General features: G+C 40.4%; 1 protein-coding gene across 8 annotated transcripts in view; it reads left to right on the top strand.

Moving 5' to 3' along the window:
• The window catches only part of Nvl (nuclear VCP-like), a 57,077-nt gene that overhangs the window by 6,714 nt on the left and 29,363 nt on the right, over nt 1–21,000 (top strand). For 5 of the 8 annotated variants that reach the window (XR_373614.4, XR_003946442.1, NM_026171.2 and 2 more), the window contains exons 5-13: nt 571–628; nt 2,437–2,709; nt 6,631–6,763; nt 7,031–7,107; nt 7,858–7,992; nt 10,462–10,563; nt 13,517–13,634; nt 17,002–17,146; nt 19,816–20,065. Coding sequence is in view for 5 of the 8 variants with exons in the window: in NM_026171.2 (NP_080447.1) it covers nt 571–628; nt 2,437–2,709; nt 6,631–6,763; nt 7,031–7,107; nt 7,858–7,992; nt 10,462–10,563; nt 13,517–13,634; nt 17,002–17,146; nt 19,816–20,065 (1,291 nt within the window). In the remaining 3 variants the exon portion in view is untranslated. The remainder of the gene's footprint in view (nt 1–570; nt 629–2,436; nt 2,710–6,630; nt 6,764–7,030; nt 7,108–7,857; nt 7,993–10,461; nt 10,564–13,516; nt 13,635–17,001; nt 17,147–19,815; nt 20,066–21,000) is intronic. The other 3 variants (XM_030242438.1, XM_011238857.3, XR_003946443.1) reach the window with 2 other exon arrangements.

The raw sequence follows: 21,000 nt of genomic DNA, 5'->3' as shown, positions 1-21,000 counted from the left end.
CTGTGTCTGGAAGACACTGTTTACTTGGAGGCATCCGCTACCTCTGGCTCTTGGCATCTTTCTGCCTCCTCTCTACTTAGATTGCTGAGCCTTGAGGGAGGGATTTGGGGAAGACAATGCATTTGAAACTGAGTGCTCCAAAGTCTCTCCCACTGCACATGATGGTTTCTCTGTATTGATTCCCATGTGCAACAGGAAGGAGCTTCTCTGATGATGGTACACTGACCTGAGGGGTTTGCTTCTTCTTTCTTTCTTAATTATTCATATTAGTGAGTGTGACTGTATTAGTGAATGCCATGTGAATGTTGGGGCCCAAGGAGGCAAGAAGAGGGCATCAGATACCTTGTGAGATGGAGTTAGAGGTCATTGTGATAGGAACCAAATCTGTTCTTGTGAGAGCAGCAAGTTCTGTTCAGTGTAAGGCATCTCTAGCTCTCAGCCTTTGGACTCATAGCCAATGTTTTACCTTAATATATTGACTTCTTTGGTATAGTAATTTTTCAGATTATCAGAGAAAGGACTTCAAAACATTTTTTCTTTCTTTCTCTCTCTCTTTTTTAAAATTCTCAGGTACACTGAAAGCTATTCTGATGATGATTCGAACATGGAAGATTACCCAGATCCACAGGTAAGACAAACATTCAATGAGCCCACTTTGCTTGCTTGCTTGCTTGCTTGCTTGCTTGCTTCCTTCCTTCCTTCCTTCCTTCCTTCCTTCCTTCCTTCCTTCCTTCCTCTCTTTCTCTTTCTCTTTCTCTCTCTCCCTCTCTTTCTTCCTTCCTTCCTTTCTTTCTTTCTTTCTTTCTTTCTTTCTTTCTTTCTTTCTTTCTTTCTTTCTTTCTTTCTTTCTACTCATTTTATTCATATAAGAACACTGTAGCTGTCTTCAGACACACCAGAAGAGGACATCAGATCCCATTATAGATGGTTGTGAATCACCATGTGATTGTTGGGAATTAAACTCAGGACCTGTGGAAGAACAGTCAGTGCTCTTAACCGCTGAGCCATCTCTCCAGCCCTGATTTCTTTCTTTTTTTAAAGATTTATTTATTTTTATTTTATGTGTATGACTATTTTATCTGCATGTATATATGTGCATCAGATGCACACCTGGTGCCTGAGGTCAGAAGAGGATGTACCCTTATACTGGCGTTAGGAGCTACTGTGTGGGTCCTAGGAACTGAACTTTGGTTTTCTTCAAGAGTAGCCAGTGTAGCCGGGAGTGGTGGCACACGCCTTTAATCCAGCACTGGGGAGGCAGAGGCAGGCGGGTTTCTGAGTTCAAGGCCAGCCTGGTCTACAAAGTGAGTTCCAGGGCTACACAGAGAAACCCTGTCTCAAAAAACCAAAAAAAAAAAAAAAAAAATAGCCAGTGTTCTTAACTGCTGAACCATCTCCTAGCCACAATTTTTTATTCTTTAAGATACTCTTAGAGGGGCTGGTGAGATGGCTCAGTGGGTAAGAGCACCCGACTGCTCTTCCGAAGGTCCAGAGTTCAAATCCCAGCAACCACATGGTGACTCACAACCATCTGTAATGAGATCTGATGCCCTCTTCTGGTGTGTCTGAAGATAGCTACAGTGTACTAACATGTAATAAATAAATTAAAAAAAAAAAAAAAAAAAGATACTCTTAGAAAAAAACGCCAAAAATAGAATAAAGGACCGTGTCCATCTATATCAATATATAATTGAATGCTTCGTATACACACCATCGATGATTTAATCATTCTTTCAGTACTTATTTTTGTATAATAAAGGAATAGCAGTAAAAACAATGGCCAAAACTAAAGGCAGATTAGAATTTTAAGGGAGACAATAATAAAAAATCTCAACAGGTTTGTATGACCTTTAATATCAGCACTTGGGAAGCAGAAGCAAGCAAATCTCTGAGTATTAGGCCAGCGTGTTCTATGTAGCAAGTTCTAGGCCAGCCAGTCCTATGTATTGAGTCTCTGTTTCAAAACAAAAAAAGGAGGAAATGGCCATACTTCCTGCCAGGAAGGCAGCATTACTAATGACTGGCTGAACTAAAAAGATGCATCAAAATGGGCCAGGCTACTTATAGGTAACTTCTTAGTTTTTCCTTCTTGGTAAATGAGGCTTTGAATTACTAACACAGTGATTGCAGTACTCCATTATATTTGATCCAGTATTGAATTGAGATAGTAGTGACTCACTGATTACCAGTTCATTTTCATACCTCTTGATTTTATTTGATCACCAATTATGTATTGGCATGGTTCTCTGTTAGCCAAGAGTGGTTTAGTAGTTTCAGATAGTAAAAGTTTGTTTGGGAGTTTTATAACTGACAACCTATGTATTCAAAATATAAATGTTTTGAGAGAAGTTGTTTAAAGCAAAATACACAAAGTTTTTTAGTTTAGGTACTAGAGCTTCAAGACTTGTTGAATAACTAAAATCGTGTTTCTGTCAGTCAGCAAATCCCATGAACAGCTCCCTGCTCTCTTTGTATCGGAGAGGAAACTCAGAGTCTGTTTCAACCACTCCGAAGTGGGGACAGAGAGAAGCCACCACTTCCACGCCATTGCTGACGTCTAAAACGGGCTCCGTGCCATTGAAGACCCCTGCCCGAGAATCTGAGGGAGGATGGTTTATTGACAAAACTCCCGGTGGAAAGAAAGAAAGTCTTCCCTTGGACCTATCAGATGACCAAAGCAACTCTAAAAAGCAGGATTCTGAGATTCAGGTATTTTTATATTGAAAGTTAGTTCCATGTAGTTGGAGTATATTGCAATCTTTTCACTGAACGTAGTATCAAGCAGGTATGTATACTCTGTTTTACATCACAAATACTTTGAAATACACAGAAAACATTATCACTGTTGACTACTTCTGTTGTTATTACTCTGTCCGGCATCTTTATTATTGCCTTAACTATTGAGTAGAAGCTGGGCAGTGGTGGTGCACGCCTTTAATCCCAGAACTTGGGAGGCAGAGGCAGGCAGATTTCTGAGTTTGAGGCCAGCCTGGTCTACAGAGTGAGTTCAAGGACAGAAACCCTGTCACAAAAAAAAAAAAAAAAAAATCCTATAGAGTAGATTTCTGCGTGTGATCTGCATCTTGTTCCTCTACTCCACTTTTCACATGTGGATACCTTTTCCTGACTTGTTGGGTCAGTACCGTTTGTGTCAGCCTTATTGGCAGTGGGACATGCCTGAGAAACAGCTTCAAGGAGGAAGGACCGAGTTGGCTGACTTAGTGCTGCTTCTCCCTGAGAGGTGTAACAGCGTGGTGAACAGAGCATCATAGAACAGAGCTCACCTCAGCAAACCAAGAAGCAGTGACAACAAATCCTGGCCACAGTTTCCAGGATTTGTTCGGTGACATCTACCACTCTGCAGTGACTCTATTCTGATAACTGTTTAGCTGTGAACTCATAAGTGGATCAGTCCATTGATGAACCTAGTACCCTCATTATCCAGTCATGCCCTGGGGACCAGTCTTCAACATATGAGCTGGGGGGATACTTCATACCCAAACCACAATAGGATTCAAATATTTCAGTCCTGTAGTGGCTTCATTCAGTCTCGCATCAAAAGCCCACAAAGCCCTGTGTGATTTTGTTTCCCTGCTGTTTCTTCTTTTTCTGTTGTTGTTTATTTGCTTTTGTTTTTTGTTTTGTTTTGAGACAGGGTTTCTCTGTATAGCCCTGGCTGTCCTGGAATTCACTCAGTAGACCAGTCTGGCTACCCTGGTGTTTCTTGGTGTCATTGTCCGTGTGTGTTTCCCCCCCAGCCCCCCATTGTTCCTCAGTGACAGCAAGTTCTTACTGTATCTACAACGCCAATTAAGCTAGCTAACTAGTCTGTCTTTGTACCCCCTCTTCCCCCTAGAATTTTTTTTTTTTTTTTGAGACAGGGTTCCTCTGTATAGCCCTGGCTGTCCTGGAACTCACTCTGTAGACTCAGAAATCCGCCTGCCTCTCAAATATATTTGAAACAATTAGATGTAGGGATCAACTTTTCCAAGTATAAATTTTGTAAAATCTAAGTCATAAATTACCCTTGAAAATTTTGTGTCCAAATTAGGATGTGCTACAAATTTTCAGTATATTTGGCATGTGAAGAGTTAATTAAAAGCACAGTATAAAATATCATTAGTGCTGGGTACTGGTAGCAAACACCTTTAATCCCACACTTGGGAAGCAGAGGCAGCCAGATCTGTCTGAGTTCGAGGTCAGCCTAGACTATAGGGCGAGTTTCAAGACAGTGCTGCACAGAGAAACCCTGTGTAGCTGTCTCTTTTTGCTAACTTTGGCTACTTTGTGGGTTCTTCTTTCTTCCACCCTTTCAACCCCTTAAACTAGATAGGAAAGAAAAAGGGGTAGAAAGGAAAGGGGGTGTTATCATTAGACTGTTTTCTGCTGACTAGGGGCAACTGGTTCCATAGGGCAAGTCTGATCTTTGCTATCAGAATATCTAGTTTCTTCTTTCTTCTTGCATAGGACTACTTAACAGACCACACCAATAGCAAACAACCAACAACCCACCACACCTCTTGGGGACCCTAGCATTTTATATGATCTCTGAAAAGTACCCAGAATTTCAAACGTCAACACTATCTCAAAAACTGATGCTGGCAAAATCACGCCTGTTAGAGCATAAGGCAAATCGTAGTCAGATGTTGTGGACAAACTGAAACCAGTATCCCACACTTAGCATTAAAACAAAAGCATGAGCTGGGTGTGGTGGTGCGAAAAAACAAAAACAAAAAAACAAAAAACAAAAAAAAACCCTAAAGCATATTCCCATAATATTTCTGTGTTTTTCAAAGAAAACAATCCAAAATTGTCAGCTACAATCTTGTCTCAAAAAACAAAACAAAACAAAAAAACAAAACAAACCACCTCATTAGCAGCTGAGCTTAGACATGTTGCTGGTTGCCTTGGAACTTGTCCTATAGACTGAGCTGCCTTAAATTTGAGGCAGTCCTGCTTCTGCCTCCTGACTGCTGGGACTCTGCTCATTAGTAACTTCTTGTATTAACTGTGTTGAAAGGAGAGTGTTCGGGGTGTGTTAATTAAAATAGATTTGTTGGTAGATGAGTGTGGCTCAGTGGTTCATTTAGTGCTTAGAATATGTAAGGCTCTGGGTTCAGTAGTTTGCACCTATGAAATGCCTCTTTATTGTCTACATTTAAGTGTGTGTTGTTAGTGTGCTGTGAGGTGTACACAGTGATATATACAACATGTGTGACTTGTGATGTGCTTCTCCTGAACAGTGCTGCTGTAACTCGTTTCTCAGCACCAAGCCTTGGTCTGGCGGATTCTTTCATGTGTGCCTACGTGCACATGAGCGTGTTTATTTGCAAATGCATGTGTGAGTCACATACCAGAGAGCAATGTCAGATGTCTCTCAATTGCTCTCTACCTTTTCTTTGAGAAAGAACAGTCAGCCGGTCACTGGTGACTCATGCCTGAGTTTCAAGGCTACCCTGGTTTCAGAGTGAATTCCAGGACAGCCAGGGCTACCCAGAGAAACCCTGTAATAACAACAAAAACAACAGAATAAACTTAAAGCACACACGGAAAAGGGGATGTCTGTGATCTCAAAATATCTCACTAAATGTGAGGCTTTCTAGTTGTGCTATCCTGGCTCACCAGCAAGCTATAGGCATATAGCTATAGCATCCTCTTGTCTATAGGCATATAGCTATAGCATCCTCTTGTCTATAGGCATATAGCTATAGCATCCTCTTGTCTATAGGCTATAGCATCCTCTTGTCTATAGGCATATAGCTATAGCATCCTCTTGTCTATAGGCATATAGCTATAGCACCCTCTTGTCTATAGGCATATAGCTATAGCACCCTCTTGTCTTTGCCTTGCCAGCACTGGCATTACAGACCGACCTCATTGCACACAGCTTTTTATGTGTGGGTGGGGAGGGGTCTGAACTCAGACCTCATGATTTTATGATACTTTACAAACTGAGACCTATTTTGTTTTGATTTTGGATCTTGAAATAGGCTATTATTATTATTATTATTATTATTATTATTATTATTATTATTATATGTAAGTACACTATAGCTATCTTCAGACACACCAGAAGAGGGCATCAGATTTCATTACAGACAGTTGTGAGCCACCATGTGGTTGCTGGGATTTGAACTCAGGACCTCTGGAAGAGCAGTCAGTGCTCTTAACCGCTGAGCCATCTCTTCAGCCCTTGAAATAGGGTTTTTTTTTGTAGCCTAGTCTAACTTTGAAATTGTTATGAGGCTAAAAATGCCTTAAACAGATTCTTCTGTTTTTACTCCAAAGTGTTGAGGTTGCAGGTTTTCCATTTACACTATTAGTGGGCTGTTCCCCAGTATCTTTACTTTAAGCTACAAGTATTCAACTATCAAGAACATTATTATAATTGGTAAGAACCTGATGTTTATATGCCTCAAGTCTTTTAGAAGAGATTAACTGGCACAGGTGAGAAAAAAATTATCAAATAAAAAATTTAAGCTTTCAGGTTTCTGAAAGAAGGCAGAATCCTTGAGCAAAGAGATTGCGAGTAGTTAGCAGTGCTATAGCACAAATGGATATAGCTGTCCTTGAAGAAACATCTGTTAGCATTGTAATCTGAAATACAGAATTTTTGTATTTTCTCCCCAGATTTTAAAAGACTCTTCTCTTTTGGAAAGTGATAAGAAAAGGAAAGGTAGGGCAAAGGGCAAAGGAAACAAAAGAAAAACAGAGAATCTTCAAGAAGTAGATGGAGAAATAGAAGCTCTTCTGCAAAAGAAAGGTAAGCTGTCAGTAGCAGTGGTGTGGGTGAGCTGTTGATGGCTGTGGTGTGGGTGAGCTGTCGGTGGCAGTGGTGTGGGTGAGCTGTCGATGGCTGTGGTGTGGGTGAGCTGTCGGTGGCAGTGGTGTGGGTATTTTGAATTGTTTTGTTTGAGAACTGTTTGTATGTGGGAAAACCTAGTTGAAAAACATTTTTTTATCTAACGGTTCTTTAGTTGTATTTTTGTATGGAATCACTAATCTCTTTACCTTTTTTGTTTTTTAACAGCCAAAGCAAGGAGTACAGAGTTGCAGATTTCCAATGTGAAGTTTGAAGATGTTGGAGGCAATGATGCAACATTAAAAGTTAGTGCCAATTGAGAAATAACATTAAATGCAATGTGTATATTGTTAACCATTTACACTAACAAAGCCTGCCTATTTTTAATTTAAATGAAAACAAAAATGTATATAGGTGTTCTGCTTGCTTGCATGTATGTTTGTGTACCTGTTGCATGCCTGGTGCCCTCAGAGGTTGGAAGAAGTTGTCAGATTCACTGGAACTGATTTTAACAGACACGTGTGAGCCATCATGTAGATGTTAGGAAACAAACGCAGATTCTCTGCAAGAGCAGCCAGTGCTCTTCACCCCAGCCACCTCTCCAGTCCTTTGGTTTTTAATGTGAAGTAAGTGCAGAAAAAAAGATTGGGAAGGTGAGGTGAGCAAACCTGAACCTTCAGGGTACTAAGCTTTCTGTCTTCACATCTTTAGTTCTAATGTGTGTGAAGTGCATGCCTTGTAAGTCACACTGTTCTGACAGTACTAACAATAATGACATTAATAGTGATCACGGCAGCTTTCTACTGTCTTCTCTGTTACAGTTACTGTTAGTTACTTTTTGTGGTATTTTGTGAGATATTTTTATAGTTTAGGAAATAAAGCATGGAAATGTAGCAGAAATTATGTACATAGCATTAAATGCTGGGACTCAGCTCAAAGCAAAGCCTAAAGCCTGTCTTCTGTTTAGTATATTTTGGTGTTGGGGCATTTCATTCTACTTTGATTCTTTCTTTCTCGAGCTGAGGAAGACATCTTTTATGCTTATTCCTTGGCAGGAAGTCTGCAAAATGCTCATACACATGCGCCATCCAGAGGTATACCAGCACCTTGGTGTCGTGCCCCCTCGTGGAGTTCTCCTGCATGGACCACCAGGCTGTGGGAAGACATTACTTGCACACGCAATAGCAGGGGTGAGGCTAGTTGTTGCTGCATTTCTGTTTGTTTTGTTTGTTTGTGTCTTTGGTCAATTCCAATTAGACCTGGTATCTCTTTAGGAAGCAAATTTAATCAGTAAGAGATTCCCCTTCTCCCTCCTCTCCCTCTCTTTCTTCCTCCCTCATCATCTTCCTCATTGTCTTTTTGTTGTTTTGAGACAAGGGTTTCTGTTTGAGCCTGGCTCACTTGATTTGGCTAGGTCTGCAGCCTAGCAAAACCAGGGGCCATCCTTTTTTTTTTTTTTAAGATTTATTTATTTCATTTATATGAGTACACTGTAGCTGTCTTCAGACACACCAGAAGAGGGCATCAGATCTCATTACAGATGGTTGTGAGCTATCATGTGGTTGCTGGGATTTGAACTCAGGATCGCTGGAAGAGCAGTCAGTGCTCTTAACTGCTGAGCCATCTCTCCAGCCCCTTGGAGCTGTCCTTTACCCTGCCTGTGCTGGGGCTACAGATGTGGAGCTCACTGCCTGCCTTCCCATCTGCACCGTAGTTCCAGACACAGGTTCTCATGCTGCCAAGCACGTTACGCAGATTGAGCCATCCCAGCCTCAGCTTGGTTCATTTACCTTTTCATGCTGCTGCTTACGCTGCTGGGGCTGCTTTTTAATGGATGCAAGTATTGTGTCTGTGACAAAACTTGGGTAGGAAGCAAAAATAGCGTAATTGTAAAGCTAAACATTTAGTTTGCATTGGAGCTGCTTCTCTTTTATCCTAGTCATTCTTAAAATCAGCAAAATATGCAAAATAATGGTTTTCTCTTGGAACTAAATTTATTTAAAATTTCCACTGTTAAAATGCCCTTCTAAAATAGTTTTTAAAAGATCAGTTAGGTTTGTATTAGTCCAGTGTTGTTTGGACTAAGGCACAATTGTAAGTTTAAAGCTATCTTTGGCTTTAAACTGTATATTTCTTCTTATATCAACCACATCCACCTCTGCACTCACAAACACAAAAAGACACTTATTTTGCAAAATAAAGAGTTAGCAGTTCTGTCCTATCAAATTTTTTGGAAACTTATTTCATGATAAAGTATAAGTCCAAGGAACTTTCTAGCAGAGTAGCATATTATTCTAGTCATTAATAGAACAAACTCACTTGTTAAAAGCAACTTGATTTGTCTTTTTAAAAATAAATTTGTTGCTGGGCAGCGGTGGTTCACTCCTTTAATCCCAGCACTTGGGAGGCAGAGGAAGGCGGATTTCTGAGTTCAAGGCCAACCTGGTCTACAGAGTGAGTTCCAGGACAGTCAGGGCTACACAGAGAAACCCTGTCTCGAAAAACAAAAACAAACAAAACAACAGTCAGGCTGGAGAGATGGCTCAGCTATTAAGAGCACTAACTGCTTTTCTGAAGGACCTGAGTTCAAATCCCAGCAACCACATGGTGGCTCACATCTATCTGTAATGAACTCTGATGCCCTCTTCTGGTATGTCTGAAGACAGCTACAGAGTACTTATATATAAAACAAAAAATATAAACAAACAAACAAACAAATAAATCTATCTGTCTGTCTTATGGCCACTGCATAGTAGGCCATAAATGCAACATTTGCATTTCTCTGTTTGAGTAAATCCCAAGATTTCCTTTAAAGACAGGGCCTTACACTGTTTGCCTGCCAACCTTGAACTCAAAACTTTAGTCTCACAAGTGCTGATATTATAGGTGTAAGCCACTACATTTGGTGAGTGAATCCATAGGTATGTTTGTTTTGTTTGTTTGTTTGTTTAAGACAGAATTTTTCTCTGTAGCCCTGGCTGTCCTTCAACTCATTCTTTAGACCATGTTAGCCTCGAACTCAAAGATCCAGCTGCTCTGCCTCCAGAGTGGGGAGTGGGGATCAAAGTTGTGCACCATTACCACTCAGCTGATTTTCTTTTCTTTTTTTTAAGAGATTATTTATTGTATTGTGTTTGTGAGTATTTTGCCTGCATGTATGTCTATGTACCGTGTGCATGTCTGGTGTCCATGGAAGTCAGAAGAGGGCATGGGATCCCCTGGAGCTGGAGTTACAGACCATTGTAAGCTGCCATGTAGGTGCTCTTTACTGCTGAGCCATCTCTCCATACTTTTAAGTAGTATTTGTCTTTAGGCTCACATATAGAGATGGAATTTCTTAGGAAATTGTAGAGGCCAGAAAGATGTGTCAGTGGTTAAAGGGGCTTTCCACCGTGCTTGGTGATCCTCTGTTGAAACAGGAAACAAACAAGGTGGAAAGAGAAAACCAACGTTGACAGGTTGTCCTCTGACCTCTATGTGTACACAGTGGCACAAGCATGCCTGCACACATACATGAATGGATGCACAATAAACAATAAATATATTTTAAAAACTTAAAAAAACCTCCCCAATTTTGGTACGAAAGATTGCATAATACGTTTGTGGGGAAGTTAAGTTTTATTTAACCTTTGGTCTTTCTTTTCTGGATATGTGCACAGGAACTTGACTTGCCGATTCTGAAAGTGGCTGCTCCAGAGATTGTGTCCGGAGTTTCTGGAGAGTCTGAGCAGAAGCTCCGTGAGTTATTTGACCAGGCTGTGGTGAGTCAGCTGTGCTTACGTGAGCTTATCGCCTGCTGCACCCTTTCAGTAGAGTCTGCCTTTCTGTGCTAGAATTCTTTCCCACCTGCTGACCTTCCTTTTGTACGAACGTTCAGTGGTCAAAATTTAAAGTGAATTTAATGGTATAGACTCTTGGCTATGTCATGTTTCATATGAAACCAAGTATATAGGTGACAAGCTTATACTGACAAGCTTTGGGCTGCCATACCCAGAGTTAAAGTTCAGAACATACTGTCCTGAAGTCACTTCATTTACTTTGTCTTTCCAGCTTATGTCTGACTGAACAACTTGCAAACACCATAAGAATTATCATAATTATAATACTTAGGGTTATGCAATCACCGTAAGACTCAGGATCAATGCTGTTTATATGATTAGAGGGGTGAAAAGAAGATTCTCATAACAGAGATTATACAGTTTAGAAGTGGATATTGGGATCCAGTTAAAGTCCATCTTGAGCATATACTACAGTGGTTAAATGTCTGCCTTCTCACTGGGAACGAACGCTAAGGACCAGTTCAGTGCTCTCACACAATGCGATGGGAATGGTAAAATACCCAGTTTTCACAATCAGAAGATTCACTCATTTTTCCAGGTTGTGTGTTGTTGCCATGTTATCTAGCCTGCCTTAAATACATTCCTGACAACCAACCTTTCAACCTCAGCCCCCCAAGTGCTGTGATTATCGATGTACACCACCATGCCCAACTGAAAGAATTAAAACCTTTAACATTGTAGCAAGAGTCCTGTAGTCATGACATTTGCACTTGAGCAGACATGAGTCACCGCTGTGACTAAAACTAAAAACTGGCAGGGTTTACATCACTCAGTCTGGACTCAAGCTTCCTGTGTGGCTGAGGATGACTTTGAACTGCGGACCCTCCTATTTCTATCCAAGTGCTGGAATTACAGTTGTGTGCCACCACACTGGGTTTAATGTTAGGTCTTTATTTGCATCTAAAGCACACAATTGCTCATAAACATAACCATTGTAACTACCTGAAGCTGATGTGAAATTAGGAGAGAAATGTATTTGCAGCAATATTACTAAGTAACTAGGTACTTATAATAAGTATAAATTATAAGAGTGGTTGATTAATTTTTGAAAGAAAGTTGCGCTGTTTAGCCCTTGTAGTCTAGAACAGACTATGTGGATCAGGCTGGCCTGAAACTTACGAGTCCGCCTCTGCCTTGCTGTGCTGTGCCACTGTGCCCAGCAAGAAGAATAGTTTTAAGATGGGGAGAAGTAGAGGTTAGCTGACAGGTTCGTTATATAGACTGACAGTGAGAGGCACGAACGGTACCAGGATGGTTGAGAGAACGGATATAAGTGGTGCAGATAGTTACCATGTCTTAGTTTACTCTTCTGTTGCTCTGAGAAGCCTCCATGACCAAGGCAACTTACAGAAAGTTTATTTGGGGCTTGAACCTTCAGAGCTGATGCCCATCATGCAGCGGGCAGGCAGGCTCTGGAGCAGGAGCTGAGAGCATGCATCTAATCTACAAGCATGAGGTAGAGAAAACCAACTGAGAACCTCTCAGGCTCTTCACACTTCCTCTAATAAGGCCACACTTCCTAATCCTCTAACACTTCCACCAACTGGGGCCAAGCATTCAGATATACGAGCCTGGGTGCGTGTGTGGGGGCTTGGGCATGGGGAGCTTTGTCACTCGGACAGCGGCGAGGAGGGGTAGAGGGATCCCGACTGAAAAAGAGCTGTAACACTTGGAAACTTTTGTATATATGGTAAACACAATGGCAAACATGAATGCAAAGTTAAGTGGCATATTTAGGACATGAGTTCGTGTCACAGCTCCCTGTAAAGCAGGACTGAGCAAATACAGTGCCTGATGCAGATGTGGAGTGAGCATGTGGTTTTACACCTTCATTTCTGACACTCACCCCCTAATCCAAGTGGATGGTGGAACCTTGTCAGGCTGGGTAGTGTTTTCTAAAGTTCCCCTTCCCTTAGGCTAAGTTCTCATGATCATCACTTACTCTTTTTCACTGAGTTTTCCAGGTTACTGACAAAAAATAATGGGTTTATTTTCTGAGACCTTTGCTCTGAACTTTGTTACTTACTGACCTAGCAATCATGAGTGCTTTTTGCAAGCATTGTCATGAGGAAAATAGGTGAAGAGAGCCATTAGTGATGGGCCAAGTATATGTTCCTTGCTGTCATTTCAAAGTGACAGTGTGACTTTTAGCACAATAAATGTCACTGTTTCGACTGTGGAGTAACTAAAAAAGATTGAGATTGTAAGCCTAGGTTTTTGTTTTTCACTTAATCCTTTTTGCGCGTGTGTGTGTGTGTGTGTGTGTGCGTGTGTGTGCGTGTGTGTGTGTGTGCGTGCGTGCACATGTCTCTTTGTTGCTGTTTGTTAGAGAAATGTTGCTTAGGAAATCCTTGAAGTCTTGTCTTGATCTTTCCAAGTGCCAGAATTCTTAGCATGTGCTACTATGCTTAGTTGAGAACTATTAAATTTACTGCTTATATTCTGTAACATACAAATATGCCTAGTTACAGAACAATTTCAGAAGATTATGTCATAAACCACAATCCTTCTATTTAAGCATCTGGTTCTCTGATAACAATCAGAAGCATTCTTGTGAATGCCTTGTTCATGGTTAGTCTTTTGGGGACTAAACCTTCTAGGGTTTTTTTTTTGTTTTTTTTGTTTTGTTTTGTTTTTTTGTTTTTTCGAGACAGGGTTTCTCTGTGTAGCCCTGGCTGTCCTGGAACTCACTTTGTAGACCAGACTGGCCTCGAACTCAGAAATCTGCCTGCCTCTGCCTCCCAAGTGCTGGGATTAAAGGCGTGCGCCACCACGCCCAGCAACCTTCTAGTTTTAAAAATCAAAAGAATAAATAAATGTTATTTGCCAATATAGGGAATTTATTTATATATATTGTTGTTATTTTTATTTCTAGTCAAATGCACCATGTATTGTTTTCATTGATGAAATTGATGCAATTACCCCCAAAAGAGAAGTTGCTTCAAAAGATATGGAACGAAGAATTGTAGCCCAGCTTCTAACCTGCATGGATGGTAAATAGTGAATTCGTTTTAAGATAATATATTTCTTAAAATAATGCAAGTCATGCATGTATATCTGATCACTTACAGAGTGAATCTCATGAAACTGGACCTTTTTCTGTAAAACATTTTCCATTCAATTCAAATTGTATTATACCGTGGTGGGGGGTGGGTCTGTGGGTGTACCCGTGTGTGAGTATACTTGTTTATGTGGGGAGGGAGGTCAGAGGTCAATCTCAGGTAACATTCTTTAGGAGCCACCCTTAATTGAATTGGCTTGGTGCTTACTTACTGAATAGGCTAGATTAGCTGACCAGTGAGCCTCAGGGGTCTGCCTCTCTCCACTTCCCCAGCATTGGGGTAACAAGTTTGCTACGCTGAATGCATTTTTTTTTTTTTAATGTGGGTTCTGGGGATTGAACTCAGGACCTCACACATATATATCAAACACTTTTCTGCCTGAGCTGTGTCCCAACTCTATAGTAATTAAATATGTGTATACTCATATATTGGTTTGCTTTTGCTGTGTATGTTTTTCAGGGTTGCATAGTACCTACTGTTGGCCTTTAAGGATACATTTGTGTAAGAGATGTTGAAATTTTAATGCATCCATATTTGCCTTTTAAGAAAATATTTTTACTCGCAACCTGATGTGATTGATGCCTTTAATCCCAGCACTCAGGAGGCAGGAGTAGGCAGATCTCTATGAGTTCAAGTCTAGCCTCATCTACATAGTGAGCTCCAGGCCAGCCAGAGCTACAAAAAAGTGAATTCCTGCCTCTATCTCCCTTCCACAAAAAAATTATTTTAAGTATGTATGTGTGGGGTGCGGGGGTGGGGTATGTGAATGCAGGACCTGCGGAGGCCTTTAAGAGCCCTCATGGTTACAGGTCATTTTGAGCCTTTAGGCCTGGGAATTTAAAACCAAAGAAGGGTCCTCTGTACTAATTATATGAGCTCCTAACTTCTGGGTTTACCTCTTTTTCACTGCTAATAATATTCTTTAAATTTACTATGCAGATTTAACATTGAGCATTTCCATTATATGGAAACATTTCTACCAGTGTTTTCCCTATAGAGTTTGAAGTTAACCTGAGCTATATAGTGAGTTATAGGCCAGTCAAAATAATGCTGCAAAAACAAAAACAAAAACCAGAAATAGCACATGTTGTATTGTCATATTCCTGTAATGTATTATCCAAACACATAGGCTGGACCAGGATAAGTGACATGAATTGTAGCTAGACTGAGTTACATAGTGAATTTTAGGCCTAGCCTGGTCTACAGAGTGAGAACCTGTCTCAAGACAAAATGAAAAGAGGAAAGTTAATTTAAAATATTACATAACACTCTCTCTTCCTCTCTCTCTCTCCACCCATATCTACACACACACACACACACACACACACACACACACACACATGCATGTATGTAAGGCAAGTTTCTTATGGCTCCCAATTGTAAGTTACTTGAACTTAATCTTTTGTGTCAGGGATTGAACCACAGTCCTGGTGTGTGCTCTGCAAGCTCTCTATCATTGTACTACACCCCCACCGTCAGTACCACACACAGTGCCCTATGCTATTTCATTTTTCATTTTCTGTTTTTTTTCCCTGTCATGTTTGGGGCCTATATTCTTTCTTTTTCTTATTAGATATTTTCTTTATTAAGTGGTAACCACATTTTTTTTTTAGATTTATTTATTTTATGTATGTGAGTACACTGTTGATGTCTTCAGAAACACCAGAGAGTGATATGTTTATAAAAAGATAGAGAGAGGGGGGAATATGTTCTATGGAGGTGTGGTGAGATGTGGGGAAGGGGGTGTCTCAACAGGCCCATGCTGAGGCACTCCTTCCCCCTGAGGGACCAGCCGCACATTGGTATAATATAGAGTAGAGTGCATGGGGAGGGGAGTTAAGAGGGTAGCAGAGGCAGAGAAAGGCACAGAGAGAGAGAGAGAGAGAGAGAGAGAAAGAGAAGAGAAGAGAAGAGAAGAGTAGAGGAGAGGAGTAGAGGCCGGCCATGAGCAAGGCAGGGGTGGGATGGGGAAAGGAGGAGGAAGGAAAGAGCAAGAGACCGAGAGGGAGGCCTGTCTTCTAGAAGAGCTTTTCCTAGAGTCTGCCTAATCAGATACTATAGCCATGATTTACACTGTATTTAGCATTTGAATGCCATGTTATTCCTATGAGGCAGTGTAACCTGGACTCTCTCCTATTTAATTCTAGTTCAGCTTTCAGAACATTTACAGAAGATAAAACTGACAGAGTATCTATGAAAGACAAAATTTAAATCCTGCATTCTGCTAATTTCTAAAAATTTCTTTCTTTCTTTTTTTTTTCAAGACAGGGTTTCTCTGTGTAGCCCCGGCTGTCCTGGAACTCACTTTGTAGGCCAGGCTGGCCTCGAACTCAGAAATCCGCCTGCCTCTGCCTCCCAAGTGCTGGGATTAAAGGCATGTGCCACCACTGCCCAGCTAAAAATTTATTTCTTAAGTAAGCCAGGGTGGCTTGACTGGTCCTTTTTGTTTTGTTTTGTTTTGTTTTTTTGTTTGTTTTGTTTTTTTGTTTGTTTTTTCGAGACAGGGTTTCTCTGTATAGCCCTGGCTGTCCTGGAACTCACCCTGTAGACCAGGCTGGCCTCAGAAATCCGCCTGCCTCTGCCTCCCGAGTGCTGGGATTAAAGGCGTGCGCCACCACGCCCTGCTTTTTTTTTTTAATCATTGTTTTGAAACAAGAAGAGGCCATTGGCTCCCATTACAGGTGGTTGTAAGCCACCATGTGGGTGCTGGGAATTGAACTCAGGACCTCTGTAAGAACAGTCAGGACTGTTAACTGCTGAGCCATCTCTGTAGTACTTGGGCTATTCTTTACCCCCTTTCCTGGTTTCGCCATCCTGTGGGACAGCATTGCTGTCTTCCCCAGGCCCCACTGTTGGGCTGTTCCCGTTGTCTGGGCGTGCCTTGCACGTGACCCCTGTGTGCTGTCACTCATGCTGCTGCTCTCTGTAGAACTTCTGCCTCCGCTTATGGAAACCATACTAGCTAGCCCTTTAGGCTTTCCTGAGTATTTTCTTCCGTGAAGCTGCCATTCTCCAGTCTCTTGCTCTGTTACAATACTTAGTTTATCGTAATTGTTATTAAACTTCTTGAAATGTGCCATGTTTCCTTACTTAACTGCTTTGTATCCTCAGGAGATTGTGAATTGCTGCTAAGAAAGGCAGGCTTTATCTTCACATTTGTTGCATAAACAATAAATGTTTACAAATATTTGTGTATCAGACTACATAAATTCTCTCCAACTTTTAAATCATTTGTGTAAGCATTGTTGTCCTCAAATATCAGATGTCTTGTTCTCTGTTTTCTACATCTGGTTCTTAGATCTGAATAACGTGGCAGCTACAGCTCGGGTCCTAGTTATTGGAGCTACTAACAGGCCAGACTCATTGGATCCTGCTTTGAGACGTGCAGGAAGGTTTGACCGAGAAGTCTGCTTGGGTATCCCAGATGAGGCAGCCAGAGAAAGGTATATTCTTGTAGAATGATGTTGTTTGTGTGCCACTGTGTGAGCTGAGTCACATGGAGTTGATGTCTGTTCTTTCTTTGTCTCTTCATTGCTGTGTGTGTGTGTGTGTGTGTGTGTGTGTGTGTGTGTGTGTTGGGAATTGAACGGAAGACCTCAAATGTGTTTGCAATCAACCTACCCTGAGCTCTTTCCCTTTTCTCTCTCAAATTGATTTGAAAAGGAAAACATAAAACCCTGTTTTAACAGAGTAACTCAATAGGACATTTGTTTTAGTTTGTTCAGTAATGATAATCATTGTGTTTCTTGATAGCTGTTTGTCTGATATTCTTGATGCCTTCTGTGCTGATTGGCTTATCAGCTTAAGGGGCAGTGTCTGTAAGTGTGGAGTAGCATTGGGCCATCTACTTCCTGTACTAGTTAGGTCTGAGTGCCATTGCACTAGTCTGCCCAAGGCTGTGGGGCTCAATCAAAGATTTTAATGAATGATTCTTAGTGATCGATGTAGAAAGAGCAAAGAGCTGTATGCCCAGAGTGTCTGAAGATGTGCCCCTTAAGGTAGTAGAGTAGAAATTTCGTGAATTAATGTGAACTACCACATTTTCAATTTTTTTGTGGTAATTGTGATTCTAAATTCACATAATCACTGGCCACTTTTAGGATGAGTGATGGATATCAGTGAAAGGACATGATTGCTTTAAAGGGGAGGGAAGGGCTGAGAATAGATGGAGAAGGTGGTCAGCACTGTGTGGAAGGTCCAGCTTTAGGTCTTTGCTATCATTTCCTCTTCCCAGTGTTTGACATCACCTCATTTTTCTAAAAAGTTCCTATTATTTGACACGAGTTATTTGTATAGATAATAATTATGTTCACATGTATTTTAAACGGCTTATTATCAAAGCTTGTTTACTAATACTTTAATACAACCAGCAAAATAATATTCATCTTACTCATTTATTTATGAAGTATAGAGCAGTTGAGCTATATATAACAAGTGAGGGACCAGCCTGGATTATACAATATCCTGTCTCCAAAAACTCAAACAAAAACAACAAAAAAACCCAAATCTGTTAAAACTCATCCCATTTCTTAACAAATGAATTGTTAAGACTTGGACTGTTTATTCTGGGAACTCCTAATAGTTTGCATGTTTATAAGGCTTTGTAAAAATTATTTTATCCGAGCCTGGTGAGATGGCTCAGTGGGTAAGAGCACCCGACTGCTCTTCCGAAGGTCCAGAGTTCAAATCCCAGCAACCACATGGTGGCTCACAACCATCTGTAACAAGATCTTATGCCCTCTTCTGGAGTGTCTGAAGACAACTACAGTGTACTTACATATAATAAATAAATAAATCTTAAAAAAAAATTATTTTATCCATCAGTTAGAGTTCACGTGGAAAGAACCAAATTGGATAACCTTTCTTTGCTAGTGAAATATGCATATACTAAATTATCAAAATACATTTCCTCTACATGTATGAACATTTTTGTGTATAATTCACCCTGAAGCCTATAGGCACAGGAAATGGTCATACCTTAAAGACCTTTTAAAACTAAAGTCTAACTCCATTTGAATGTCATCTTAAAAAATTTAAAAAACACAGATTAAAAGCTGGGTGTGGTATCATGTATCTGTATGTAGTCTCTTATACTTAGGAAACTGAGAGAGAGAAATTGAGCAGAGGACTTAGGGCAACATAAGAGGACCTGCATCTCTTAAAATAAATGACATTGGCACTTACCATATTGTCAGTTGGGCTTAATGAAATGTTTTACATGTGGTGTAGGATCTGAACAACAGGAAATGATGGGAATAGGAACAGTAGCTATCCTAATATGAGATGATGTTAGCTGATTATGGTGACACAGATCTGTAATCCTAGTACTTGGTAGGTAGAGGCAGGAAGATCAAGAGTTCAAGGCCATCCTCCACTACATACAAAATTTGAGACCACCTTGAGTTACATGAGACCCTGCCTCAAAATCCAATGTTGGATGTTTGAAGTACCAAGATAAATATCACTATGAAACCTTCATTTTGTATAATGAATATATGTTTGTAAAAGATAACTTGTAGAGCTGGACATGATGGAACATGACATTGGTTCCAGTTTCTGGGTGACAGAGGTTGTCTGAGTTCAGGATCAGCCTGCTCTACATACCAAGTTGCAGGCCAACAAGGGCTACGTACATACTAAGACCTCATTTCAAGGGTGGAGTAGGGGGACAGACATGTAGTACTAGTATAAAGTATGGTTTGAGTAGGTTTCTCTTTCTGGTAAGTACATATTTTATTTGCTCTGTAAGTATGTCCCGCACAAGCTATTTCCTCTACAATACACTTGCAATACACTTGCAAAACGCTTAAAAGTGGATAAAGGAAACAAACCAACCTGTGCTTATTGTCTTTATAGTACACAGCATAGTTCCCAATTCACAGATATTAGCATAAGCTTTTCTGGAATAAAGCTGGGTATGTAGTTAGAGTAGTGAGCATTTATTCAGTGATTTGTTTCATCTTATATAGCATTCATTATGATACCATCAGTACAGATTAATGTATAAGCTTTCAAGTAAATATAGGTAGGAATTTACTTTTTTTTTTTAATTAGGAATTTACTTCTACTAATAGTCGTGGAGTCTGAATTTTTTAAACTATCTTTTCTGCAGAATTCTCCAAACGTTGTGCCGAAAACTGAGGCTTCCGGAAACTTTTAATTTTTGTCACTTAGCACACCTAACACCAGGCTTTGTTGGTGCTGATCTGATGGCTCTTTGCCGAGAGGCGGCCATGTGTGCGGTCAATAGGGTCTTGATGAAACAACAGGCGCAGCAGAAGAAAAAGCCTGAGATTGAAGGTTTGCCCTCTGAAGGAGACCAGGAGGAAAGGCTGGGAGCTGAGCCCACTTCTGAAACACAGGTGTTCTTTCTCTTACCTTGTGTTCATGCCTTGACACGACTAAGATTTAGTCCTTTACGGAAAACATTTGTGGTTTCCTGCCAAAGCATTGGCATTTATATGACACTTCTGGTTAAGTGGTTTATCATAAAAGCTCATTGTGGCATACAGCATTGTGTAATTTGGGTATGAGGTTTCCTTACTTTGTTACCAGAGACACTAGGTGTAAGAGGTTGTACTTTGCTAGACCTGCCTGGTCTCTCCTTTGCAAAGCTCTTTTGTTTCTTTTTTCTTATTTGAATCCATCGTTACTCCTGTCAACCATGATAGATGCGTTCTTTTTATAACATAGCATACAATTAGGATTTACTTTACTTTTCTTTGTTTTTTTGTTTGTTTTGAGGTAGATTTGGTTTTTTTAACAATAGTTTTGACTAACTTCAAGTTTCATCTTCTAATGTATGGATTATAGGCATGAGCTGTCATGGCCACAATGCAGGATTTTAGCCTGATTTGATGATTGGTTGATTCAAAAATTCAGTTTAGTAAGTCAAGTTTTCTAATCTGTAAAGATAGTCTCACAGAATTGCTAAAAATACTTAAATTTCCAATTTTTCAATTAGATAACTATTTTCATATACAGACTGGCAAGTGGTGTAAACTTCATATAGTGCAAGATGCATATCAGTGAGAGGTGCATTATGGGATTTACTACAGGATTCTACGTAGAGCTGTACTTCGTTTTTCTATTAGATTTTATTGTTTTATATGTATGAGTGTTTTACCTTTATGTGTATGTGTGTGTGTGTGTATATATTTGTGTGTGTGTGTGTGTGTGTGTGTGTTCAAGCATATGCTTCTATTGCCCCTGGAAGTCAGAAGACAGCTTCTGGTCTCCTGGGACTGGAGTTACAGATGGTTGGGACTTACAGTTACTTGTGGGTGCTGGGAATCAA

The sequence above is a fragment of the Mus musculus genome, chromosome 1 (genome assembly GCF_000001635.26).
Source record: "Mus musculus strain C57BL/6J chromosome 1, GRCm38.p6 C57BL/6J".
Classification (NCBI taxonomy): Eukaryota; Metazoa; Chordata; class Mammalia; order Rodentia; family Muridae; genus Mus; species Mus musculus.
The sequence above is the reverse complement of the archived record's forward strand: the minus strand, read 5'-3'. Positions and strand labels throughout refer to the sequence as shown.